The sequence below is a fragment of the Papio anubis genome, chromosome 14 (assembly GCF_008728515.1).
Source record: "Papio anubis isolate 15944 chromosome 14, Panubis1.0, whole genome shotgun sequence".
Taxonomy (NCBI): Eukaryota; Metazoa; Chordata; class Mammalia; order Primates; family Cercopithecidae; genus Papio; species Papio anubis.
Window position 1 is genome coordinate 17,304,562 of NC_044989.1, and position 27,790 is coordinate 17,332,351.

General features: G+C 45.4%; 1 protein-coding gene across 4 annotated transcripts in view; it reads left to right on the top strand.

Annotated features, from left to right (window-relative positions):
* The window catches only part of VSNL1 (visinin like 1), a 114,945-nt gene that overhangs the window by 83,167 nt on the left and 3,988 nt on the right, over window positions 1–27,790 (top strand). For all 4 annotated transcript variants that reach the window (XM_009183724.3, XM_009183725.2, XM_003908302.3 and 1 more), the window contains one exon: window positions 24,790–25,005. In XM_009183724.3, the coding sequence (XP_009181988.2) occupies window positions 24,790–25,005 (216 nt within the window). The remainder of the gene's footprint in view (window positions 1–24,789; window positions 25,006–27,790) is intronic.

The following is a 27,790-nucleotide window of genomic DNA, read 5'->3' on the forward strand; positions in this document are numbered from 1 at the left end:
GATCATACAACCTTCATTTGCTAGTGTAAAAAAGTACAGACTAAGCCCCTGATAAATTCAGAAAAAAAGTAGAATGAAACTTCTCCATTTAATCTCACTGGGGAAGGCTAATTTGAATTTTACATTGTTTCTAAGGAATGCAACTTCTTCCTCTCACATTCAAGCATAATAAAGCCTTAAGAGAATATTTGTGTAATCAAATGCTGATGAGTAGAATAAAGCAAGTTAATAGGAAAACTATAATAGACTTATGGTTACATAATGGTGAGTCATGAGCAATATGGTCATTGTTATATACAAGAATGAACTTGATGTAGGAAAGCCACTTTAAAAACAATACCTAGCATATCACTTAACAGGGAATCTCACTTACCAGGCAGCCCTATAAAAATCATCAGTTTCTTTCTTTCTTTCTTTCTTTCTTTCTTTCTTTCTTTCTTTCTTTCTTTCTTTCTCTCTCTCTCTCTCTCTCTTTCTTTCTTTCTTTCTTTTCTCTATTTCTCTCTTTCTTTCTCTCTCTCTTTCTCTCTTTCTCTTTCTTTTCTCTTTCCTTTTCTTTTCTTTCTGAGACACAGTCTCGCTCTGTCACCCAGGCTGGAGTGCAATGACACAATCTTAGCTCACTGCAACCTCCACCTCCCGGGTTCAAGCAATTCTCCCACCTCAGCCTCCCAAGTAGCTGGGTCTACAGGTGCACAACACCACACCCAGATAGTTTTTGTATTTATTGGTAGAAACAGTGTTTCACCATATTGGCCAGGCTGGTCTCGAACTCCTGACCTCAAGTTATCTGCCCGCCTCAGCTTCCTAAGGTGCTGAGATTATAGGCATGAGCCACCGTGCCTGTCCTCTTTTGTTTTATTTTTTAATAGAGAGGAGATGTCGTTTTGTCACCCAGGCTGGAGTGCAATGGCACAATCATGGCTCAGTACAGCCTCGAACTCCTGGGCTCAAGCAACCCTCTCGTCTCTGCCTTCTGGGTAGCTAGGATTATAAGCACATGCCACCACAACTAGCTAATTTTTTTGTTGTTGTTTCAAATATTTGTAGAGGCAGGGTCTCGCTATGTTGACCAAGATGGTATGAAATTCTGATCCTCCAGCCTCAGCCTCCCAAAGCACTGAGATTATAGGCATGAGCCACCACACCCAGCCAAAACTAACAGTTCCAGGGGAGGCTACTGATTTTTAGACTGGATTCTTCTGGCTGCTGGGAAGATCCTGGTGAGTCATAATGAGAGAGGTGGGGCTAATAGTGAAGTTTGCCTCATGTCCTCATTCTCCTCAATTTTTCTGGGTCCCTGTCCTTGCCTTCCTTTTTCACCCATCTATCACAGACATCAGATCCAGAGGTATTCCAAAGCAGGCAGCTTTGGAATACCTCTGGCACCCTACCAGATTTTACCAATTTTACCTCTGAGCACGAACATAAAAATCTTCAGATTCTATCTCAAAAAAAAAAAAAAAAAAAATCAGGCTGAGCACGGTGGCTCATGCCTGTAATCCCAGCACTTTGGGAGGAAGAGACAGCTGGGTCACTTGAGGTCAGGAGCTCAAGACCAGCTTTGCCAACATGGTGAAACCCTGTCTCTACTAAAAATACAAAAATTAGTCGGGCATGGTGGCAGGTGCATGTAATCCCAGCTACTTGGGAGGCTGAGGCAGGAGAATCACTTAAACCCAGGAGGCAGAGTTTGCAGTGAGCCGAGATCGCGCCACCCCACTCCACCCTGGGCCACAGAACGAGGCTACATCAAAAAAAAAAAAAAAAAAAGGAAAGAAAGAAAGAAAGAGAGAGAGAGAGAAAGGAAAGGAAAGAAAGAGAGAGAGAGAGAGAGAGAAAGAAAGAAAGAAAGAAAGAAAGAAAGAAAGAAAGAAAGAAAGAAAGAAAGAAAGAAAGAAAGAAAGAAAGAGAGAGAGAGAGAGAGAAAGAAAGAAAGAAAGATAGATAGATCTCTCGGAGAATCTTAGTAATGTTGCAGAACTTTCTCCTTAGTTCAGCTAAAACCAGGCTCTTGTCATATGACCAGGAAAGATTAGGCTCGTGGACACATAGAAATGTGAGGAAAACGGAATTCATTGGGCAAAAAGAAAAAAGACATAAAAACTCAGCAAAGCAAGAGGGGGCCTTGCCAACAATTTCTTGCCTCACAGATCAAATCCTAGGTCCCCACACAGGAACAGGAGAGGCCAGGCTCCTCCCTGCTGCAAACGGTGTGAACTTCCAGCTCGTCCTCCCAGTGCACAGGAGGGCTCCAATCCGCTGTGGCCATGTCCAGACCAGCCCTTGGCAGTTTCCCTCATCTGCACAAAAGCATCTGGTATAAACACTTGTGGGGTGGGTTAGAGATTCTCTGGGGATTCTTTTTTATCTGTCTCAGTAATCCATAGCTAGTGCATATTAAAGCAATCATCCAGCACAATCAGGTAAGCTTGTTTTTTGGCCAGGAGTTTAAGGACAGTTTAACATTACAAATGCTATAAATACTTCATAATTATATCAATATCTTAAAAAAATTGAATAGATGTGATTAAATATGAATTTAAAATTATTCTAAAGTCCACTTGTAAGAATAAATAGCTGAGAGAGACCAGCTGACTTGTTAGTAAGTGGGATACTTGTTCTGTCATAAATGAAAACATGCTTTACAGCTTCAGTAATTAAAACAGTATGGTATTGATGCCACAAGAGAAAAATGGCAAGAACAGTTAAATCAGAGCAACCCCAGCCAGGTGCGGTGGCTCACACCTGTAATCCCAGCACTTTGGGAGGCCGAGGCGGGCGGATCACGAGGTCAGGAGATCAAGACCATCCTGGTTAACAAGGTGAAACCCTGTGTCTACTAAAAATACAAAATTAGCTGGGCATGGTGGCGGGCGCCTGTAGTCCCAGCTACTAGGGAGGCTGAGGCAGGAGAATGGCATGAACCCAGGAGGCAGAGCTTGCAGTGAGTCTAGATTGTGCCACTGCACTCCAGCCTGGGTGACAGAGCAAGACTCTGTCTCAAAAAAAAAAAAAAAAAGAGCAACCCCTAGCATATATAAGAATGGAAAATATGATCAAATGCTATCATAGACTAAAGGCTGCTGGGATATCTGGTTGAATTTTTGTGAAGAGAGAGTGGAAAATAAATTCAGATCCTCTTCTTCCACGAGACACCAAATAAATTCCAGATACATTAAATAATTGATAGCTTACATTAAATAATAAGGAAACAAAAGTGACTATTAATTGATTCCCTGGTGAGGATGGCTTCTAAGAGTAAACTTGATGGGAAATATCTGTTAGATTCATAATGTAGCTAGCTACAACTTAAGGTAATGTAGGTCCAAACATGCCATAGGCCAAATTCAAGGCCAAGAACAAACTGGAATTCTGTGATAGAAACACGTTGTGGTGAATTATCACGAAGACTAAAGGAGCAGATCAGGAACACTAATTTCTGCAAGGAAACTTCAAGGAGGACACAGAGCACAGTCTCCTACACTTGTTTCTGTGTTAAAAGTCAGGGTTGATTTTGGCTGATCAATTTCAGACCCAATGCTTTTAGGGAACAATGTCTGTGTGGACAGCTGGGATTATCTCCAGACCTGGATTATCTCCAGCCAGGTCTGAGGCTCACTCGCTGGGAAACCGTGGATTTGTCACCTCATCTCTCTGTGCCTTTTGTCTCATGCATAAAATGTGAAAAGCAACAAATGTGATAGGCAGAATAATGTGTCCCCCCTTCACCCCAAGGTATGCATGTCCTAGCCCCTAGAATTTGTGAATATATTATGTTACATAGCAAAGGTCATTTATGGTAGTAGGTAGAACTAAGGTTACTAATCAGCTGACCTAAATATACGGAGAGCATTCTGTATTATCTAGGTGGGCTCAATGTAATCACAAGGGTCCTTAAAGTGGAAGAGGGAGGCAGAAGGGAAGGTTGGAGTGACTCAATGTGAGGATTCCGTCTGCCACCACTGCGTTTGAAGAAGGAGGAAGGGGCCACAAGTGAAGGAATGCAGGCAGCCTCTTGGAGCCAGAGAAGGACAGGGAGTGGAATCCACCCCCCTAGAGCCTCCAGAAGGGAATGTAGCTCTGCCAACACCTTGATGGTAACTCAAAGAGACCCATGTCAGACTTCCAACCCCCAGAACTATAAGATAATAAACGTATTGCTTTAAACAAAATGGTTGAGATAATGTGTTACAGCAGCAACAGGTAATACTGAAATAATTAAGATAATTAAATGAGAACACCTGTGTGAAATGTCTACTATGGGGCTGGATATGGTTTGGCTCTGTGTCCCCACCCAAATCTCATCTTGAATTACACTCCCATAGTTCCCATGTGTTTTGGGGGACCCAGTGGGAGATAACTGAATCATGGGGGCAGTCGCCCCCATACTGTTCTTGTGGTAGTAAATAAGTCTCCCGAGCTCTGATGGTTTTATCAGGGGTTTCCGCTTTTGCGTCTTCCTCATTCTCTCTTTGCCTGCTGCCATCCATGTAAGACGGGACTTGTTCCTCCTTGCCTTCCGCCGTAATTGTGAGGCTTCCCCAGTCATGTGGAACTCTAACTCAAATTAAACCTCTTTTGTAAATTGCCCAGTCTCTGGTATGTCTTTATCAGCAGCGTGAAAACCAGACTAATACAGGGCTCAGTTAAAAGTACCCTGGTTACCATGCCAGTAGCAGCTGGAGTGGGCTTGATATTGGAAACTAGGTTTCCTGAAGTCTCTACTCCTCAACATACAAATGTAAAATTATTTTTTCCTTATAATTCCATATAGCAGTTGTGCTATGATGAACTATTATCTCCTTTGTAAGAGTTGCTTTGACAGCATTTTGGCAAGATTACCTAAATTAGCGTCACTCTGTTATTGGTTATCAGAACAGACTCATTTCAGGTATTTAAGACAGTCTTACTCAATTAAAAAAAATCCACCTCCAGCTCAGTTCAGTACTCTCTTTCCCTCCCCAGCACAGACTGCCTTGTCTGTGGCTGCAGTTAGGAGGCAGGGGCTGGGGGCGGGATGATGTGTCAAGGATCAGCACTTGGCACCCACCCCTTCCTCTACTACTAACCAGCTCCTCCACTCCTTCATGTACTGAGGCAGGGAAGAAATAGAGAAAAGGGAATTTCAGTACGTTCCTTACGGAACTAGGCCAGGTTACAGCATCTTCTTGACTAATTTTTTTAACAGCTCTCAGCTGAGAAGGGACACAGTGGCGTGGTCCCCCACCCCCATAGTCAGGTGGTTTCTCTCTCAGTGTGGCTGGGTCCCAGGGTTTTTATGGACTCAGAATGGGGAGTGCGTGCTGATTGGTTTTTGAATATGCAAAAAAGGTTAAAGTGAAGCCAGCACCCAAAGGTGGGCACGATAGTGTAGAAAAGCAATTAGGAAAGGGTAGGTAAATGTAAAATAGGTGAAGGGTGGGGTTAATCAGAGGAAAGCAAGCCAAACAAGAAAATAGGTTCTCAATCTGGTCCATGTATTTGACTTGTAGCTTGGCTTTCGGGCTTTCAACTGTCTTTGCCTTGTCTTCTAGTCATTAAGTATGTACCTTGGAAGTGGGGTGTCATCATGGACCCACCCTATCTGCCTAGATTTAGCTGCCTCCTGCCACTGTCACTGGGATTTTAGCCCAGAGTGCCCTCTTGAGTCATTCCCTCACGCTCAGTGCCCTTACTCCAAAGCTGCAGGGCTTGCAGCTCTGTGAGAAACGGAGGTGGCAGTTCATGCTGCAGAAGCCTCATCAGTTGGGAGACATAAATAAGCAAGTGGATGTTCCTTGTTCTTGGATAGGAGGACTCAGTGCTGCAAAGATGCCAGTTCTCCTTAATAAATGTAGCAGCTTAAAGCTATCTCAATCAAAATCTCATCACAGTTTGCTTTGTTTCATTGCTTTGCCACTTGATCTAATTATTTTAAAGCTCCTCTGGAAGAATATATTTTCAATAATAATCAAAAGAAGAAAAGAGAAGAGGATAACTTCCACATATTAAAATCTTTTATAAGCTTGCAATAATTAAGACACTATGCTATTAACAGAGGAATAAATTGACAACCAAAGAAAGAAATAATAACTAGTTCAAATATATCAAACATACACCTGCATATATGGGGCAAAACAGCATTTTATTTATTTATTTTTTTTTTCAAGATGGAGACTTGTTCTGGTGCCGAGGCTGGAGTGCAGTGGTGCAATCTCAGCTCACTGCAACCTCCGCCTCCCAGGTTCAAGCAATTCTCCTGCCTCAGGCTCCTGAGTAGTTGGGATTACAGGCACGTGCCACCATGCCCGGCTAATTTTTGTATTCCTAGTAGAGATGGGGTTTCACCATGTTGGCCAGGCTGGTCTCGAACTCTTGACCTCATGATCCACCCGCCTTGGCCTCCCAAAGTGCTGGGATTACAGGCGGGAGCCACTGTGTGCAGCCCAAAATGGCATTTTAAATCAGAAAGGAAAAAATGGACTTTTCATTAAATCTTATAACAGTTGTCTAGCCATTATATTCACAAATATAATGTGAATATTCAAAGGTAAATGAGAGAGAGAGAGGAAAGTATTAGAAGAAAACATAGGGAAATATTCTGAATCTCGGTGTGGGGATGGACTTTCAGAATGACACCAAAACCAAACTCCATTTAGGAAAATACTGATGCTTTGATTATATAAAAATCTAAATTTTGTAGAGGAAAAAAAACCAAGTTTGTATATGATCTTTCCAAAGGATATAAAAAAGATAGTGAACCTCACTAGAAATCAGAGAAATGCAAAAATGGTTGGATAATATTGTATCATTGTTCTGGTATCAGAGGCAATGTCAAGGGTGCATCACACATTAGCACTCTGGTTAACTATTGGATGGTGGTTTGACAATATGGGTCACAAATAAGATTTGTGTATTCCTTCACCAATAGTCCATGTTTAGGAGATACCCAGATCAATTTTACAAATAAAACATTTTAAGGTATGAATAACAGTGAAGATGTTTTAAACCATTGTCAGAGGCTCCAGATTTGATTAAATAAATTATAGAACATTCATATAATGGAATTTTAATCAGCCACTAAAAAGGGGGTCATATATTTAAAGCCAGTGACCTGAAAAGGTTTTCATGACTTAGCACCAAATGAATAAATCTAGAATTATAAATATACATGCATGTATGTATAAACATGCAGAATGCAGAACCATAAACAAGTACATACTTAATGACTAGAATGAAGGTAAGGTTTGTTTTGTTTTGTTTTCTTTTGTTTAAGATGTAGTCTTGCTCTGTCACCCAGGCTGGAGTGCAGTGGCATGATCTCAACTCTCTACAGCCTCTGCCTCCCAGTTTCAAGCGATTCTCTTTCCTCAGCCTCCCTTGTAGCTGGGACTACAGGCACACACCACCATGCCTGGCTAATTTTTTGTATTTTTAGTAGAGACAGGTTTTCACCATGTTGGCCAGGCTGGTCTCGAACTCCTGACCTTAACTGATCTGCCTGCTGGGATTAAGGTGTGAGCCACCACGCTTGGCCATGTACGGTTTTTTGTATGATTCACTGCTATATCCCCAATGCGAGAAACTTTCTCAGTGTTCAATAAATACACATTGAATCAATGAACTCCTAGAACAATGGTCACTGTGTTCTTCTTGGTTTTATTTTTGTTTTTTTGATGGAGTCTTGCTCTCTCGCCCAGGCAGGAGTGCAGTGGTGCAATCTCAGCTCAGTGTAACCTCTGCCTCCCAGGTTCAAGTGATTCTCCTGCCTCAGTCTCCCTAGTATCTAGGATTACAGGTAATTTTTGTATTTTTAGTAGAGACAGGGTTTCACCACATTGGTCAGGCTGGTTTCGAACTCCTGACCTCGTGATTTGCCTGCCTTGGCCTCCCAAAGAGCTGGGATTACAGGCATGAGCCACCATGCCCGACCAAACAATGGTCACTCTTAATAATAACTTTAAGTGGTAGGTTTTTGGCTAATTATTTCTTAATTTGTGTTTTAAATTTTTTCTTCATAAATGTGTATTATCTTTAGAGTAAGAAAAAAACATTGCTATTTTCATTAAAGTGCCTTAAAAAATAGACACAGCAAATCTCCTTCAGTTATACATTGAATAAATCACCCTTTGGAGAAGAATTATGAAATGCAGAAATCAGCATTAAAAATACTTCTTGGATGATTTGGTATTAAAAGTAAGAAAAGTGCCGGTTGCAGTGACTCATGCCTGTAATTCTAGCACTTTGGGAAGCCAAGGCAGGCAGATCGCTTGAGGCCGGGAGTTCAAGACCAGTCTAGCCAACACGGTGAAACCCTGTTTCGTAGTCTGTTCTCATGATGCCAATAAAGGCATACCTGAGGCTGGGTAATTTACAAAGGAAAGAGGTTTAATTGACTCACAGTTTCACATGGCTAAGGAGGTCTCACAATCATGGCTGAAGGTGAATAAGAAGCAAAGTCGTGTCTTACATGGCAGCAGGTAAGAGAGCTTGTGCAGGAGAACTCCCTTTTATAAAACCATCAGATCTTGTGAGACTTATTTACTATCACGAGAATAGCATAGGAATGACCCTCCCACTGGGTCCCTCCCACGACACATGGGAATTATGGGAGCTAAAATTTAAGATGAGATCTGGGTGGAGACACAGCCAAACCATATCACTCCATCTCTACTAAGAATATAGAAAAATAGCTGGGCATTGTGGCGTGCACCTGTAATCCTATCTAGTCTGGAGGCAGAGGCATGAGAATTGCTTGAACCCGGGAGGAAGAAGTTGCAGTGAGCTGAGATTGCACCACTGCACTCCAGCCTGGGCGACAGAGCGAGACTCTGCCTCAAAAAGAAAAAAAAAAAATTAAAAGTAAGAGCTGTATGTGATGGATCTAGCAGAGGCCACCTTCAGCTATTGAGTTAGTCAGGAAATACTTATTGAATATCCGTTGTGTTCCAGGCATTAAGAATACAGACATGAATCAGGCGTGACCCTTCCCAGGAGGATGTCAGAGCAGAGTTGGGGGCAGGCATAAAACAGCTCGTGACAAGACGAGACACGAGTGACCCTGTGCATCGATACAGGGTGTTGTCATTGCTCAGAGGGGAAGCCCTTAAACTCAGTTTAGGAAGGGCAGAGAGTTGGAGTATGGGGTGGAAAGCAAAGAGCAGGCTGAGAAGACGGCTCAGAGAAGTGCTCCTTGAGCTGAGTGATAAAGGACTAACAGGAACTAGCAAAGAGTGAGGGGGCAAGAGAGAAGCATGGGCAAAGCATGCAAGAACACTCTGGAAAGATTTCCCATGGATCGGCACCAGCTTAGAGTGTCTGAGGAGGGGAGGGTGGTGGAGAGATGAAGCTGGAGAGGTTTGCAGGACCCAAGTCCAGAAGGGCCTTGTGGGACTGGACTAAGCAGAGTGACTTTCATCCTAGAGTGTGGAGGAGGAGGCGGGGAGGGCATCAAAGAGCATGCAGTAGAGAGGTTAAGGCCTAGACTTGCAGATGCGCTCGCTCATTCTAACAGCAGTGTGCAGGCGAGACTCAGAGCTGGCAGGTGCCCAGCCCTGTGCTCAGAAGGACCTCACACTTGGCTTACTGCTCTGCTGCTGCCATCTTGATTCTTAATAATTTTAAAACAGGAAGCCCTACATTTCCTTTTGCACTGAGTCCTGCAAATTATGTAAGAGGTCCTGGCAAGACTTGAGGCAAAGTTTGTTATGCAGTTGACCAGGAGAGAAGGCAGTAGGAAAGATGTCCCTTCCCATCTTAGCCTTTGTATTTAGGGGTCTTCTTAACACGTGTCTGGGAAACAAGCAACAAATAAAAAGTCTATGTGTGACCTTTACCAAGGTGCAGACAATGCCCTGCAATGTGTTCGTTGTACAAATGAGGCTGAGGCAAAGCTTAGCTATGCCCCTTCCCCTCCCCTTATCTCTCCTCTGAGATCAGCAGAGTAAGAATGAGCCTCTCAGGTAGTAGTAGGGTGAGGAGGAAAGCAGGTGTTTTTGTGTATTTGTTTTTTGTTTTGCTGATATCACAACTGCCAAAGAAGAGAATATGGTTAGCTCATTCCCACAGTCACACAGCTCCATCCCACCCACTTCATGCTCCAGTGCGACTTCCACATCCTCCTGGAACCCCTCAAACCCCAGCCAGAGCTTCCTCGCCCCATGGGTCCCACTGAGGGAGTTACTGCTCCTGCTTGGTTCTGACTCATAGTCAGGCTCTAACTGGCAGCTCCACCCCCAGCTCCTTTGAACACACATACACACATGTACACACACGTACATGTGCACATACATACATATACACTTGGCTCAGGGCACATGAGGGTTTGTTTTTGTCACCATGAGGTTTTCCTTCCACACATCTCGGCGTGCACCAGCTGCTTAGCAACAAGCTGTTGGGTAGAACTGGGAATTAAATATCTCCCTGGTTGCTGCAACCACAGGACCCAACAAGGAGGGGAAGGGTCCACCAGAGGGACTGGGCTGAAGGACAGGGGTGTGTGTCTCCTAGACGAACACTCAGAGATGGAACAGTCAGGGCTCTGGTCCTGGGCCAGGAATCTCAGAGGCCTGCTGGGAATGGTGCTCCAGAAAATAGAATCCCGACAGCAAGCCGTGGGTGGTGGGGAAGCTGCAGGATGGCTGATGACAGGTGGAAGGCAAAATGTAAGAATTCCTAAATCTCTGCTGATGGGATTTGCCTCAGCAAGATCTGGGTTCAGGTCATCATCATGGCCACCCTAAAATCTAGCATCCTGGCTTTTGGTTCTTGCTTTTGGAGTTTAAGCTCAAAAGCCCCTTCTCCTAGGAGTTCTGCCTCTCATGTAGCATTGAGGCAGAGGACATTAGCACCAGGATTCTGCAGTTGGATTTTCTAGGTTCACACTTTAGCTCTGCTGTTGACTCTGTGATCTTGAGAAAGTTACTTCACCAGTCTGTGCCACAGTTTTCTCATCTGTGAGCCCCACCTCAGAGGACTGTTGTGAGAATTACATTAAAACAGGTAAAAGGACTTTTTGTCATGTCATCTTCAAAACAGACATCCACAATGCTGAGGACAGAAGGAAGCAAAGTAAGCTACCTTTTTAAAAGTGTCTTCCATGTGCCTGACACTACAAATGCCCTTTACCCATGGGATTGATCTTTCCACACCCATGGAAACCGAGGCTTACAAACAAAGTGCCCTGCTCAAGGCCATGCTTCAGCAATGAGGCCAGAGTTTGACGTGGTCACTGTGGCTCTGTGGCCCTCACTCATTCCTTAAGCCAAACTGCCTCCACTATCGCTTTTCAGAGAAAGGGAAAAAATACTAATTTATCTGGCATGTGGGGTGGGGGGCGGGTGTCAGGATTTGGTGGAAAGAGCTCCTCCCCAGAGTAACATTTTAGAACTATGATATGAAGCCGGTATAATTACCATAGCACTCCCTGGCATATGGTACCTGAGATGGGGAAATAGTAAGCCAGGGTCTTGGGAAAATGAAAGATGTCATCAAGGTACGAAGGCAATAGACACCTAGATTTGGAGTGAAAACATGGATTCCACCAAGCTCCAAGCAAGCAGAAGGCCCCACCTCTCTGGCCACACTCACTGGCCTAGAAGGCTGGGGAGTCCAAGGGTGGGAAAAGGCTGCAGCCTGTGCTCAGAGGCTCACGGTTTTCCAGGTTAACACACAAGCCCCTGCTTTGACCAGTGGATGCTCACACTATGACATGTACGTATTCCCGAAGATCTTTTACGGCAACAGCCCATACACGCCCTTTCACACTGTCTGCACTGCTAAGAGCTGCAGGATTCAGCATGGTAGCCACGGGCTGCATGTGGCTTTTGAGCACTTCGAATATGGCTAGCAAGAATTAAGATGTGCTGTGAGTAACGACACATGTACCTGCCTCAAAGACTCAGTCCAAAAACTCAAATATCTCACTGATAACTGTAATAGTGATTACATGTTGAAATGATTTAAATTTGATGTGTTTTGAATATAATGGGTTCATTAGAATCTATTATTAAAAACTAATTTTTTACCTTTGTAATAAGAAAAATTCCAATTCCTTATGTGATTCGCATTTGTGGCTCATGGTATCTTTTTATCGGACAGGGCTACACTCAAAGGTACCCACAGTAGGCTTTGTGTTTGGAGAGTTCTTTGGCAGTCACAAAACATTGGCCTCTCTTTATGACAGAATCACAGAAAGCCAGACCTGGAACGAGTGCCCTTAAGCTGTTTTGTTCAATCTCCTGATTTACAGGCAGAGAAACTGAGGCATTGAGAGGAGAAATGATTCCAGTGTTCCAGGTGCCATCCATAGGCCATCGCCCACCCGGATCTAGTCCTTTCTGCCTGCACCCCCCAGAGCTGGCTGTCCAGTTCCTCTCCAGCCCCTCTTGCCCACCCAGCTCTTCCCCTCCCCTCCCCTTCCCTCAGGGAAGGCCAGGAGAACTCTCCCAGGGGAGGCATCTTTATTCATGAACCTGGCCCATGGGAGGCCTGGGAGCCTGTCTGAAGGCTGCTCTCTGCTTTCCCTGCAGACTCAGAGAGATAAATATGGAAATGTGGGAGAAGAGCTTCCCCATCAAGAGTCAGGGCTGCTGTGAAATCTAATACATAAACCAGGAGGGGTGGAGGAGGCAGCTCCAGGGCTGCAGCCAGCAGAGTCTCCTCAGCCCCAGCTGGGCCCTTGCTCTCCCTTAGAAAGGCTCAGCTGACTCCTGGGCATCTGCCCAGGCTGGGCTGTGTACGGCCCATCTCCAGCTACCATCCAGTCCCCGACCCCACCCCAGGATGCCTCCTCTGACTTCTCCAACCTGCCTGGGCTTCATCCTCCAAATCCCAAGTGCCTGGAGGCTACACTCTTGCTTTCTGAGGACCCGTTAGCAGCTTCTGCATCACCGAGTGTGTGCTATCCAAACCCCAGCCTCAACCCAAACCTGCTGAAGCAGAATTTGCATTTTCATGAGATCCCCAGGGGATCTGCTTTGGCCCACACCGGTGAGAGCAGGGTACTGTGTCTGGTTTATACTGTGCCCACTGAGCCCACCGCACTGGGCTCCTGGTAAATATTCCAATCACAGACAGAATGACCTATGTTGAGTCCTTGAGGTTGACGCAGCACTTTACTGGATGTGGTCTCACATAACTCCCCCACAGCCCTAGATAATGCTGAGTGGTCAAGTCAAGGCTCTCTAAGCGACTTGGCCAATGGGAGTTTTGGAAGAGGTGCTGACCCCACGTGCTTAGTTTCTTTGCTGCCTCTGTCTCACTAGAATGCATGCAGATGTGATACTAGTAGTAGAATTAAGATGTTGCCCTCTTGGGGGTCTGTGTTCCTATATTAGGTAGATGAGAGGTATGTAGAGTCTATATAGCCCCAAGGCCAAATTGCCTGAGTTCAAATTCTGCCACTAACTAGGTATGTGACCCTGGGTGGGTTACATAATATTCCTATGCCTCTGTGTACTCATCCACATAATAGGGACGGCAGTGGAATCTACTTCATAGGATTGTTGGCGGATTACACGACTCAGTATGGGTAATGTGCTTACATAGTGCCTGACACATAGTAAGTGTTGCAAAGTTTAATTAAACCAATGTCTTTTTTCAAGTGTAATGTTGAAGACTTTGCAGATTTAGAACCACAGGAGTTGGTAGAACTCCTAGGGCTCAGAGGGAGCCAACTCCCTCATTGCACACAAGAGGAAACAGGCCCAGATGGTTGAATCCCTCTCCCAGCATCTCACAGCCAGTAAGTGGCATGATTGGAACCTGGACTCATGCACACTCAGCCTGCTCCTCCTTCCCACGCCCTACAGGACACGATTAGAAAGTAGAGCGAGTTCCAGACCTGGCGCTGAAGTCCAAGCTGCCCACCCAGGTGTGAGCGCCTGCTCTTCATCCTCAGTAGGATGGGAGGAACCTAGCTATGAGCTCTGCTAGCAAACTCTCCAGAGATTTCCCCTCTGCCCTGAGATCTAGTCTCTAAGTTGATCCTTCTTGACCACTGAGGCAAGAATCAGATCACATGAGCTGCAGTTACTCCTTAGGGAAAGGAATAATCAAGGAGTTGGGGTTTGGGAGGAGAGAGCAGCATAGGAGGGCCCCTTCCCAGGGAAGTATTTTGCCGACTCCTCCTGCTCTCCCTCAAATGCTTTGCAGTGAGGATAAGGAAGTGTGAGGTCTCTGATGCCCTGGCGTGGCCACCCTTTTGTGTGGGTTTTATGTTCTTGTTCTTTGTGTCCATGAGTTCTGACTCTTGTTGCATCTTGTGGCAATTCCAAATAAACCCTCCCAGATACCCACAGGGCTCTGGTCTTTCTATTATTTTGCTAAGAGGCTGGCACGGGTGAAGGGATCTATTGCCCCAGCTGCCCTTCAGGGGAGAGAGAGGCCTTTAACTCCTCATAACGTCTCGTGTTGCAAAATGCATTGCTTCGAAGGAAATACTGGCTTTGAGGAAATTTGGACTCCGGATGACCAGGGTTCTGTTTGTGCTTGACGATAATAAAAGGAAGACAGAGGTATACCAGGATGCATCCTACACGTCCTGCAAGGGGAAACCCACCTTCCTGTCACTGATTGTCTCAGCCACCTTGGCTGGGTTTGCGCTGCTCATTAACTTTGGGTGTGCCTCTGTCTGCCTCCCTAACCACATGCAGATCCTGGCCGCAGTGTCTGCCTTTCTGCATCTCTCTGAGCACCTTGCCTAGTATCTGCCACATATGGTGCACATAGTGGATGATGATTGACTGATCACTTAATATATTGTTTTCTATACAAGAATGAAAGAAGATAATTTCCTCTTCTGGTCATTTCCTTTAAAGAATATATGTACTCTTCAAATGTTCCTTAGTTTTCATATTATTGGCACATATTCAGAACACAGCCTTGCTGAAACTAAAATAATAATAACAATAATAATAGCATCTTTCATTGGCTGAATACCTATTATGAGCCCAACACTGTGCACACATCATGTGTGTGCCTTACACACATCATCCTAATCCTCACAGCTTCGCCACCAGGGTCATCCAAAGAAGGGAAGCCCAGTGCCCCTAGGTACACTACTCTTCAGTAGTGGAGGAACTGGAACCCAATCCCATGCATTCTGACTCTATTCCAGTGTCCTCCCCATTAAATCCCAAAGAGCCCAGCCCAGCAGCCAATTCTCCTCTATCCTTTCCCATTTTTTATATGAAGAAACTAAGGCTGGGTGTGGTGGCTTACTCCTGTAATCCTAGCACTTTTGGGAGGCCAAGACAGGAAGATCACTTGAGGATAGGAGTTCGAGACCAGCCTGGCCAAAATGGTGAAACCTGGTCTCTACTAAAAATACAAAAATTAGCTGGGCGGGTGGCACATGCCTGTAAACCCAGCTACTGGGGAGGCTGAGGCAGGAGAATCACTTGAACTTGGGAGGCAGAGGAAATTGCAGTGAGCCAAGATCGTGCCATTGCACTCCGGTCTGGGCAACAGAGTGAGACTCTGTCTCAAAAAAAACAAAAACAAAAACAAAAACGAAAAAGAAAAAGAAAAAAAAGAAAGAAAGAAAAGAAAAGAAATTAAGGCTTTGAAAAATCCTTTGCCCGAGACCAGGTCCCACATGTAGTGAACTGCAGAACTGATATTCAATCCCAGACCCATGTAACCCCAAAGCTCACACTCTCCACCACAGCATAGCATCCTTACTTCTCTACATGATGCATTTCCTTTGTTTCTTAGCCTGCAACCGGATCCTATCTTATACCTGTGGAGGCAGAGATGGGACCATGTGGGGCCCATACAGTTTGGGGAGAAGTTAAAGATATTACAGTAACGCAGGACAGGAATACATTTAGGAGAGCATGTTAGAGTTGGTAGGAAGCTTCCTCTCCTCCAGAAAACAGAAGCCCCACCTTCTTAGGCAGTGGCGCTGAACTTGTTCATTCCTGACAAATGTGTTCCATTTATTTTATTTTATTTTATTTTTATTGACACATAATAATTGTATGTATTTGTGGGATATGGATGATATTTTGATACCTGTAAATAATGTGTAATGATCAAATCAGGGTAATTAGCATATTCATTACCTCATTTATCCTTATGTTGGAAAAGTTCAAAATCTTTTAGTTATTTGAAATATACGATAAATTATTGTCAACAATAGTTACCCTCGAGTGCAGTAGAACACTAGAACTTATTCCTCCTATCTAGCTGTAATTTTGTATCAAATGTGTTCAACTTCTGCAGATAGAACATGCCTGGCTCTGACTGCCATTGCTGTCACCAGCTGTGCTATAATAGCTCTCTCCCCAGGATTCCAGACCTGGTGGCCAATGGCATTCCAGTAGGGTTCTAACTGAGATGCAGCCAGGCTCAGTGCTCTCATCATTGTCACCATGATGCTGTGAAATGAGTTGGGTGCAGGGTGAAATGAGAATTGACCTTGGATAGACCACTTTATTCTGGAGGAGGAAGGGAGATCAAATAAGTTTTAGAACCAGTCGTGAAATCTGCTGTTCTACCTACTTAGGTTGGAGCGAGTAAAGACAGTACGAAGGGAGCGGCCTCATTCTAACTTTCCTTACAGCAACCAAGCTGCTCCCATGCACCTTCAAAGATCCTCACCAGTTACCTAGTTTCAAATTCATAAAAACAATCTTTCCAATCTGGCAGACTGGCTCTAAATGGAAACTCACCACCATTTCCAAAGTGTAATTTGTTATTGACGTCCTCGTTTCATAACAGAGATTAACAGGTTGGTGGCTCAATATTTACCAGGAAGAGAAGTACTAGAATAATCCCCTACCCAAAATCAAAATGCCATTGACCCGATTTGTAGTGCAAATGGTGTATTAGAAACAAAAAGAGAGTTCATTTGATTTTAAAATCTGAGCAATTAGTAAGTACCCTTCAGGGTCTGTGACATTTCCAATGGAGATAGAAATAGGGATAGAGAGAGAGACAGAGATAGACACTTCAACTTACTTGTAGGTACAGAGATAGAAATAGAGAAAGAGATATGATCTAGATATAGTTGTTTAGACATAGACATAGGGATAGAGATAGAAATATGAGAAAGAGAAACAGAAGAGAGAGATTCACCCTTCAAAGTTTCATCCTATAATTAGGGCATTAGATAAAAAGGGAGTGGTAGGTGCTTTGTTCAATGACATATCCAAAGTCATGAAAGTAACATCCCTTCTTTTTTAAAAATTTTACTTCCAGAATCAGAAAAACTAAATAAAACATTATAGCTAAATGAAATGTTGAAGCTTATCTGATTTATCCCTCATTTTATATCCAGGGAAACGAAAGTCCCAAGAGACAAGATGACTTTACCTTAGCCACACCCAGACACTCTGTCACTCAACCAGCATCTTTTCCTCTGCGATAAATTGCTTCCTTTACCCATCCGAATATAGTATCACTTATAAAGAACCTACAGCATACCAGAGCCTTATTCGAGAGCAGTAAGGATACAATGAAGAACAAAATATAATCCCATTCTTAACATAGAGATGATTCTGGCGGCTTTTCCCATGGTGAGCAATGTTTTTTTCTTTTCTTTTTTCTTTTCTTTCTTTCTTTCTTTTTTTTTTTTTTTTTTTGAGACGGAGTCTCACTTTGTCACCCAAACTGGAGTGCAGTGGTGCGATCTCTGTTCACTGCAAGCTCCACCTCCTGGGTTCATGCCATCCTCCTGCCTCAGCCTCCCGAGTAGCTGGGACTACAGGCACCCACCACCACGCCCAACTAATTTTTTGTATTTTTAGTAGAGACGGGGTTTCACCATATTAGCCAGGATGGTCTTGATCTCTTGACCTCGTGATCCGTCTGCCTCGGCCTCCCAAAGTGCTGGGATTACAGGCATGAGCCACTGCACCCTGCCTAATTTTTATTTTTAGTGGAGATGGGGTTTCCCCATGTTGGTGAGGATGGTCTTAGGATCTCTTGACCTCGTGATCCACCCACCTCAGCCTCCCAAATTGCTGGGATTACAGGCGTGATCTATCGCGCTCGGCCAGTGAGCATTGTAATGTGAAGGAGACTGGAAGGTAAGGAGGCTGGATTTCTACTGCCTGATTCTCATTTTTTACAAAAAAGCAGAAGAAATTCTCTAGGAGTTCATGACGTTTCTGGGGCAGTCTGTGCGAACAGAGAGATCTGGTCTAGGACATAAGTGAAAATTGCTTATCTTGCCCCAGGAGGCAAAAGCCCCTTCTCTAGAAATTTAGTTCAAAAGTAATTTTATTCTCAAATAAATGTAATTATACAAGAATCACAGGCTAATAATGGCTGCCTTGTAATAAAGACTATAATGTTGAAGAAGCAGTGACAATAGAGAATGGAAGTTGTTACCCAGAGGACAAGGGATAGGGCCGCTCTGAGAAGCAACCTTAGGATCTGTGTGACCCCTTTGAGGGTGGGGGTGGCCGAGGGTGTCCTTAACCTCCTTCTGGAGAGCCTACATGTGGAAGGAGCTCACGTGTCAGGCTGCACCTACCTTTGGCTTGTCACATCTGCTTGAGGGCAGAGACCAGGCCTTCTATCTTCTTATTTGTGGTTGCCTCTCCTCACTCTCCCTCCTGCCCTCACAAAGCTCAGCATGGAGCCCAGCACCAATTGGGCTTCTGTGAGTATCTGTTGAATGAATGCTTTGGCAGGAAACAGTTTTTGGACTCACCATTTCTAATTAAGGGAAAATGTCTCTCCTCTTCCCATCCACGTGACTAAGTGCAAGTGCTGCTCTGGGCTGATTCATCTCCTCATGAGTCATCTGCTTGAGTAGTAATGTGAACGGGCTTGCAGGCCAAGTGGTGAGCCTTCTGCAGCACAGCCGGCTTCAGGCAGCTTCCAGAGCACATTTCAACCCTTCCACTGGTCAGTGGGTAGATTTGCCCTGTCTTTCAAGGCCTCGAAACGATCTGCTTGCTGAGTCACTTGTTTATTTAACAGACGTTTACTGAGCACCTACTGTGTGCCTGGCCCCGTACCAGGCACCAGAGATTACAGCAATGGCAAAACCAGGTCATTCTCGGCCCCGTTTAGCTTACAGTCTACTAGGGAAAAAAGGGCACAAATCCACAATCCTGTGAACATTTCTTCACAATTGTAACAAATGTTCCCTAAGAGGGGACCCAGTGACATGCATGTGTGTAACAGGGGTCTGACCAAGACCAAATCAAGGTCTAAAGAATGAACAGGGGTTCACTGGGCCAAGGACAACAAAGGAACTTTCAGACAACAGCAGCAGCACGGCAAAGGTTCCATGACCATGGCAGGGGAGGGAGAGACAGCAAGGCCCCAGAGAGTGAAAGCGGCCCGGGGACAAGGGAGCCAGGGGTACCCGAAGCTGGACACAGAGGTGGGGACCAGACCCAGAAAGGTCTCTGAGGCCTGGAAACAGTCTTTTTCTTTCTTCTGAGAACAATTAGATGCTATTGACGGGTGTGGGAAGGAAACTTGACCAAACATGGGTGTGCAAAGTTTCCCCTGGAGCTGTGGTGACGATGGATGGAAGGGCCTCAGTGTAGGGGAAGTTAGGAAGCAATGAATGTACCACGACAATGAGGTCTTATTCCTGGGGGGAGGCCTCATGAATGTGAAGAGCTGAAAGCCAAAACCAAATATCAAGTGACCTCTCAAAGGCATATGGTCAGCATCTCAAGGCACATGAGACCCCATCACTAACCTTCTGCCCATTGGCAGGAGGTCTGCTGGAAAGGCTTGACCATCCCAGTTAGGGCCTCAGCCCCCAGGGCAAGGAGTTAGGGGTGAGCTCATCTGAACAGCTCCTGTCCTTGGCGGCTCCCACAGGAGGTAGACAAGCCCAGCAGGCCTAAAGCAAAGAGCAGCCTGACAGTGCATGAGGGAGAGGGAGCCTCCGAGGTACAGCGTAGCCAAGGAAGGTCAAGACCCCAGAACAGAGAGACTGAGGGTCTGTCTGCAGGGCTAGTGTGGGAGGAGAAGGAGACTGCAGTTGGTGCTGGGAAGAACCAGGGCTTTGACTCAGATGGCACTGAGTTTGATACCCCTGAACCCCTTAGTGATGTGACCTCATGCCAATTACTTACCCAGAAAAATGACCCTCCTCCAAGTCCTACCCTTGCTGAAAGAATCAGCTGGGGTGGCCTGTGAGAAGGACCTGCTTAGGGCCTTGTTCCATGAGAGACACTCATGAAACAGTAACCACTGTCTCAGCAGCAGGGCCTGAAGAGGTGGGTACAAGACCAGGTCATCCAGAACAGGCTAGAAGACACTGGCTAATTCCGGCAGGGTAAGGGGAGATGACCTTGGAGGTGGAGCAACTGTATTGCAGGGTGATTGTATTTGTACGTTCACAGGTCAAGCGAAATAGGCCTTTGAAATTTGAGAACAAAAGAAACAAAACTGACCCAAGTGAGGGTGTTTGAAAAGCAACCATGTCTTACGAGGGACTGGGTGGCAGACCTCTCCAAGACTGTGAGCAGCGGAGCAGTCCAAGAATACTCTTCTGGTGTTTTGAAGCCCTGTTTCCTATCATGAGCTCTATTTCCAGCAGACTAATGGGCAGAAATCCATTCTGAGGTCTGAGGGCTGCCCAGCATTAGCCAGGAGCTGGGCCTTGGGCAGAGCCCTGGAGAGAGGCATCCTCCGAAGTCACCTTGCCGCTACCTCTTCTGACACAGCACATCAGCTGTTGCATGGGCAAGGGCGAGTCCTGGCCAAGGCCTTGCTTGTGCCCACCCCACCCCCACCCAAGGGTTGGGCTGGAGAACTTCTTGGGGAGCTGCCTCCTCCATCACATTGAGGCAGTGAACCAGGGATCTTTGGAGGGGAGAGATTCATGTGGGAAATGTTGCAATATTTTCTCTGGAAGGATAAGCTATCCAGGCAGCAATGGTGCTGGGGAGGGCTGGGAGAGGGGGTGCAGAGGAAATGTTATGTCACTGGAGAGAGGCACAGTGTTTGTAGATCACACAGCCTTTCTGTGCCCACGCTGGGTGGAGCCCTGGAGGCCCAGAGGCTAATGTGTCTGGTTCTCATGCGCCACCTCTTAGAGGAAACAAACATTTTGATATTCACAACTAGATTTCAGATTACTGAAAAGAAAGAAATGCAGAGTCAGGCCCACTGTCTGTAGGAAAAGCTCCTGCCCTGTTCAGGAGGAAGCTGGTTAAACCACGCAAAGACTCCTGTTGTCTGCCTGGGGAAAGAAAATACCTCAAGTGTTTCCTGGGGTTTTCTTCTGTGGGTTGGTCGGTTCAGGGACAGGGTGTAGAGTACAACCGGGAGCAGTCAAGGTCTGTGTAATCCCAAGATGTCTCAGACTGTGAAACTCACGGCTATGATGAAGAACAATGAATTGTCAGCAACCTGTATATTAGGATGGGGGGGAAGGACCACACACGAATGTTTTAAAGCTTGAAACTGACAATATCATGTCCGTTACTTTTGTTCACAGGTCCATACGCTTGTAATTTATCACAGTATAATTTTATACTTCTTTATATGGTGGTTTGATTAATGCCTATTTCCCCCCACTGTCCTTAATGCTCTACGTCTTTCTTCTATTTTATTGCCAGCACCTAACACCGTCCTTGACACATAGCAGCTGCTCAATGTTGAGTTGAAGAATGAGTCAGAAAGTAACTCAGTAGCATCTTAGTAATTTCCTTGCAGTACATAAGTGCTGCCAGAAGGTGGCGAAAATACTCAGAGCAGAGAATTTCAAGCTTCAGAGGCAATGGATGCTAATAATTACATAATGCAACAAATTTGGTTGCTTCATCAAATGTGGAGTTAAGTTTATTTCCTCAGCTAACACTTGATTAAGATAAATCTCAAGGTGTGGCAGAAACGGTCAGAAAGATTTGCATTCAAATCCAGCCTCTGCTGCAGACAGCCAGGAATCTTAGGCAAATGCCTTTGACCTTTCCGGGCTTCCACTTCCTTGTCCACAAAATGGAATGTACAATGTCAGATTTTGTTATGAAAAGTAAGTGAGAGAACACTAATACACACACATATGTATATACATATACATATGAGTGTGTATATATATTTATAATTCTTCAACCTTAAAGTTCTTTGTATCTATCATATTATTTATAGATTATTACTGCCATCAAATATTACTTCCATGTCAAAATTTAATACTAGAGTTCAAGCAAAATACATTGAGTTAAAAAGAAATTGAGTAAGAGTATGCAAAAAAAGAAAAATACTGTGCTTTTCAGGCCCTGTTGTCCTCCGAGAAAAGTAAATCTGAGTTCAAGACCCTGACTTCTTCCTACAGAAATTGAAGAGAATGCGGCTTCGTTTCTCTGTGATGATCCATCTAGAGTTGAATTATTTTGTCAAAATAAGGAGCATTTTCCTAGTTAGAAAAACTCAAAGCACTCAGAACATGATAGGATAAATTTCCTAAAGGAAATAACCCCTCCAGAAATTTGAGGGCTCTTGAGTACACACTCAGTTCTAAAGTAAACATGTTGGCTGTAAAAGTCAGTATACAGACCTTCTGCAAGGCATATGTAACTTTTATAGCTCAAAATTCACCATTGATTTTTCTCTCAAGGTTTTTTATACCTAAATTAATTTTTAATATACTGACCTAAGATGCCCGGCTATTTTTAGATAAAACTGTGAAATATCCCTTAACCTTAAAGTGGGCTGTGAGACATAAGATAGTTAAAGCATTACACTGCCAGCAACCTACATGAATGGAGGTTTCGTGCCCACTGGTCTCATGCCAACTGCACATAGAAATGCTGGCGGGTAAACAGCACTAAGGGGACTTGGGATCCTGCCCAGGGGCTCGCTCTGCTCCACTCCAAGTCAGATTCACAGGTGCCAGCTCCACCCAGGCCCCTAATCGCGAGGCAGATGAACACATCAGCAAATGGCACCCTCTAGAAAGGGACCAGGACCACTCATGCATAAGGCACAGGAGGAGCAAACTTGCCTATTTGGAAGTTTTCAGGTTCAACATTGTTTAGTTCAAAACTCAGCACCTGGCAGCCTGTCCTCAGGTACCAAGCACCTAAGTAGCATTGGGGGTGAGGGGCTGGGGTCATGCTGAGCTGTTCAAAGAAGGAAAGCCCTTCCCTCTACAACTCCCTCCTTGAAATGAACACTCATTTTCTGAGCTTTAGTAATACTTTGCCTTCTCCTCTGTTCTAGTTCTTGTCAAGTAACATGACCAAGTCAGTTTTGAGTAAAGTCCCCCCATTAACTGTGCAGTCTCGGAACACAGAGACCTTGAGGTACTGCCCTCTGAGACCATAGTACCCAAGACGGGGCCCGACATGAAAAAGAACTTAGTGAATTTTGATGAATAATGAAAAATGAAGGATAACAGAAATGAAAGATATGTTTAGGGCACGAGGGAACGTAAGAGAACATTGTCCTTTGTAACCAGGAAAAGATATGTTTGATGAAAAAAAGAAATGGGTCTCAAATGTTTATTTTGTGAGATAATAAAATGATTGTTGTCATTTCAAGCCACTAGCTTTTGGGGTGATTTGTTACAGAGTAACAGTCTCTGGAACAGGTCATTGTGCCTAGCAGTGGGTACTACCGAAATATAAGCAATGGGTACTTTCTTCCTCCTGGAATGCTTGGCTGTTCCCTGGGCCCCATGTATAGAATCCTTCTCTGTTAAAAAGTATGTCTTATGTCTGGAGGGAAATTTTCTACCTTCCAATGTGCTTCTAGGTGCAGGAGGAGTGGGCAGCAGGGCTCTGCAGGACCCAGGGCGGGATGTACAGTGAGAAAGATGGACCAAGGGCTCCTTGAGGCGGATAGCCCAGAGTGGGCTAAGAGGCCATCTGTATGAAGGCTGCTCACCTGGTCCACTTAGCAGGTGGCAAAACTTATGAAGGAATAGGGATATCAATGAGCATCCTCAGTAATCTTCTATAGACCTTGTAGTGCTTGTCTGTAGAGCCCAGAACCCAGATTTTTTCATCCAGAAACACATACATAACTTCTCTGCTTTAAAATAGCACACGGTTTGTTTTTGGTTGTATTTGGGGCTTTGCAGTTCTTCCTTGTTAATTATCAGTACTACCTGCTGTTTGTGACTGGCCTAGGCTTATGTCCAAGGGAACTGAGGCCACCACCTACTGATTCCCTATGGCCTTCCCTCCTTGTGGTCTCTGCTTCCCTTTCCTCCTTGTGTCCATTCTCTGCCTCCCACACACCCCTGGTGACAGTTGGCTCTGTGAAGAAACCTCTTTATGTCTCTCGAAAATAAGCCCAGTCATGTTCTATTTTTAATGGGTTTTAAATGTCTGTTCTGCAAAAGAAAAATCCCTGCAAAAAGAAGTCAGAAACTGGAACCTCACCCAGGGAGGGGATAAGTGTGGGCCCAAGACGAGGGCTGGTGGCAGGAGAAACTAGGTCCAGGCACCCTCCCTCTGGCCCTACTGGGCAGCAATGAAGCTGGATTCTCATATCTAAAGGAACATGGAAGTTCGTGTAGCACCGCCTGTGTGGGGAGAGAAACTGCTGTCTGCCTCAGTCTTGTTCCTGGGGGCAGTGAGCAGAGATGCTGCAACACTAGCATCAGGTGGTGCTTGTTGACCAACTCCAAGCCCCATCGACTGAAAGCCACATGTCACCAACCTCACCCACAGGAAACAATGAGGTGCCTATACCTGAGTGCCTGCTGTGAGAAAGCCTCCCCTAATGCCTGCCCTTGACAGTCAGGCCAAACCGCTCTCCAATGGGTGAGGCTCTAACAACGCCCTGGAGCACCTGTGGTGCTGTCATTAGGAACCTACCTCGTCGCCCCAATTCCGTCCCCTCCCGACACCTGACTGCGTGTGTTCTCCTTTGCAGTTCTTCCCTTATGGAGACGCCTCCAAGTTTGCCCAGCATGCCTTCCGAACCTTCGACAAGAATGGAGATGGCACCATCGACTTCCGAGAGTTCATCTGCGCTCTGTCCATCACCTCCAGGGGCAGCTTTGAGCAGAAGCTGAACTGGGCCTTCAATATGTATGACCTGGATGGTGATGGCAAGATCACCCGAGTGGAGATGCTGGAGATCATCGAGGTGAGGCCTGGGGCGTGGTTGGCGGGTGGTGGGCACAGAAGGAGACCCCACGGCAGCCTCCTAGGTGCAGGGCCTTCGTGGTTCCTTCTCTCTCTGCTTGAGCCCTGCCAGCTGCACACCACGCCTAGACTTCTCCCGCTTCTGTTCCCACTGCAGCACAGTGCTGGGGAGGTCCCAGAACCAAGCCTTGGGGCCCGTACTGTCATGACAGTGGCATTGTCATCTGCCATTCACTCACTACCGGATCTCCCATGAACCTGTCTTACTGGGCACAAAGGATGTCATGGGCTCAGTTTCTCTTGCGTTTGGCATATCTCTGCTCTGCCTCACTCCAGCTGCACCTAGTGGGGTTCCGAGGCTGTCAGGGGCTCCCGGGACATCCTTCCAGGTTCTGATCATTTCACAGCAAGCAGGCTTTGTCCATTGTGTTTGTGAGTAACCCAGGATTCCTCTGCCATGCCAGCCCCTGCATACTGCACTCCCAATGTGAAGGTCTTCTTGGTTTTCCTCTCTCTCTGCCCAGCATGTCCTCCCCTGGCCTTTGGGGGCTCCTCCCTCACTTCATTTCCATCTCTGGTCCTATCCCGCCTCCCACAGAGGCCTTCCTTCCCACATCCCTTCCCAAATATGCCCAATCCACCCCCACACCAAAGCAATCTAACCCTTACCAAGAGGGGTTTTGTCCCAACGTTTGTCCCTGCCCCAGATTACGTTGTTCAGTGGAATATACGGCAGAATGCAAGCTCTGTGAGGAGGCTCTGCCCTCACGGCTGCATGCCCAGCACCCAGACCCAGCCTGGAGCCTGGCAGGCATGCAAGAGCAGATGCATGATTCAGTAGCTTTCCTTTGATTGACTGTCTTAGCATGGATTCCCACCCCTGCACCAGCCACTCTGACCAAGGAGAGAAATTTACCACTTGCTGAAGGTAGAGCCAGGTGCTCCATCCTGGGGCTGGGGGGATGCCCCATCCAGACACCAGGAGCTGAGATCAGGCGGGATGGATCCCCACAAGAAAATGGGATGACTGCAAGAAACAGAAGCCAAAGCCCCAAAGTCCCCACAGCACTCTCACTCTCCTCCCAGCTTCAGAGAGAAGTCACCCGTCAACCCGCTGCCTGGGAAGCTGGCCTTGTTCACTTGCACACCCTCTCTTTCCACATCTTTAGTCTCTTCTTCTCTGTTGGCTTCTCCCCTTCTATCTTCAATGCCCACTCCCTTTCAAACATACCCAGAAAACTAACATCTTAGTTCTTTATTTGTATTCCCTTCATTCAATTAAATATATATTTTTTCAAACAGGTTATCAGAAAAGATACAGCACAATAATTCTAAATACGTGGCTTGATTTTCTCATCTTTCTCACTCTTTAATCTTTTGTCCATCTTCCACACTTAACTTGGCTCCCTCCAAGGTCTCTCTATAAGGTCCCTACAGAGTTGGTTTTTCCAAGTTTTTTTCTCTTCTTTGACTTCTTGTCATTTCCTCTCATTGGCCACCAAATCCCTTTCTCTCCAAAACTTTTCTCTCTAATCCTTGTCAATGCCCTTCAGCCAAAGTCCCCAAGGACATACCCACACTTACACAAGTTGAGTTTATTACTGCTTGCAGTGAGGGAATCTTGGTGCAATTCAGCAGGAGGGTGTTAGAAAGGACTTCTAGGATCTGCACTTTGGGAGGGTGATTTGGGGAGGGTTTGGGGAAGCAGAGGTTTACTGTGGACTGGGTGCTATCAGGGAGTGGGGACACTTCTGTGATTGGGTATCTAGGAGGGGGGCCCACACACCGACTCAATGCTCTAATGGGTGAAAAATCAGTGGTCACTCATCATAGCAGGAAGCAGAGATGCTTGGTGTTTTGGGTCTGTGTTCAGATTTAATGACAGAGTGGTCTTGTTTTTGCCTTGCTCCATCATGGTCACTGGCATTTTGTGACATTGGTTATGTTTGGTGTGAAACCTGAGTGTGAAACCTGCCAGCTCCCGGCAGCACCAAGGCTGTCAGCGGACAGTCCAGACCAGCTCCTGGCTGTCAGCGGCTGCTTTTATTTCTCTTAGTTCTTTCACATTTCTCCCCATTGCTTCTAGCTCTTCCTTACTTCTATTCAGCATAGCATTCTCATGGGGAGCTTTTATGGATTGATTTCTCACCTGGTTATGGGTCACATTTTCCTGCTTTGTGACACGTGTAATAATTTTTATTGGTTCCTGGACGTTATGAATGTTACACTATAGTGTCTGTATTTTGTTGTCTTCATTTATAGAGTGCCGAGATTAGTTTTGACAGGCAGGTAAGTTATATGTAAATTAGTGTGATTTTTTTGAGGCAGCTTTATAATTTTAAGCTTTTAGAGCAGATGGAGAGTAGGTTTTCTGAAGTAAGTTAGCCCAGTGACCAACTTGTGATCATTTTGGGGTTCTTATTGATTTTCTCATATATTTAGTGAGGTTTCTGTACTCTGGCTGGTTGGAACCAGCCCGGTGTGTGGTGATACTTATTCAGATATTTAAGTGAAAGAAGATATATCAGAGTGTAACTAGACAGAGAATATAAATAGAAAAGAGGTTTCCAGAGGACTGAGGCCCTGGGGCAACCTGATGTTTAGAGGTGAAGAACATGAGGCAAATAAGTAAAGGAGATGGAGAAAGAATTGTCAATAAGGTCAAAGTGAAAAAGGAAAAGTGAGAAGTCCTGGAAGGGAAACACACTGTTTTGTGGGGAAGGAATGGAACGCGCAATCATGTCAAACGCTATTGATAGGAGAAGTAAAAAAGAAAAGTAATCATT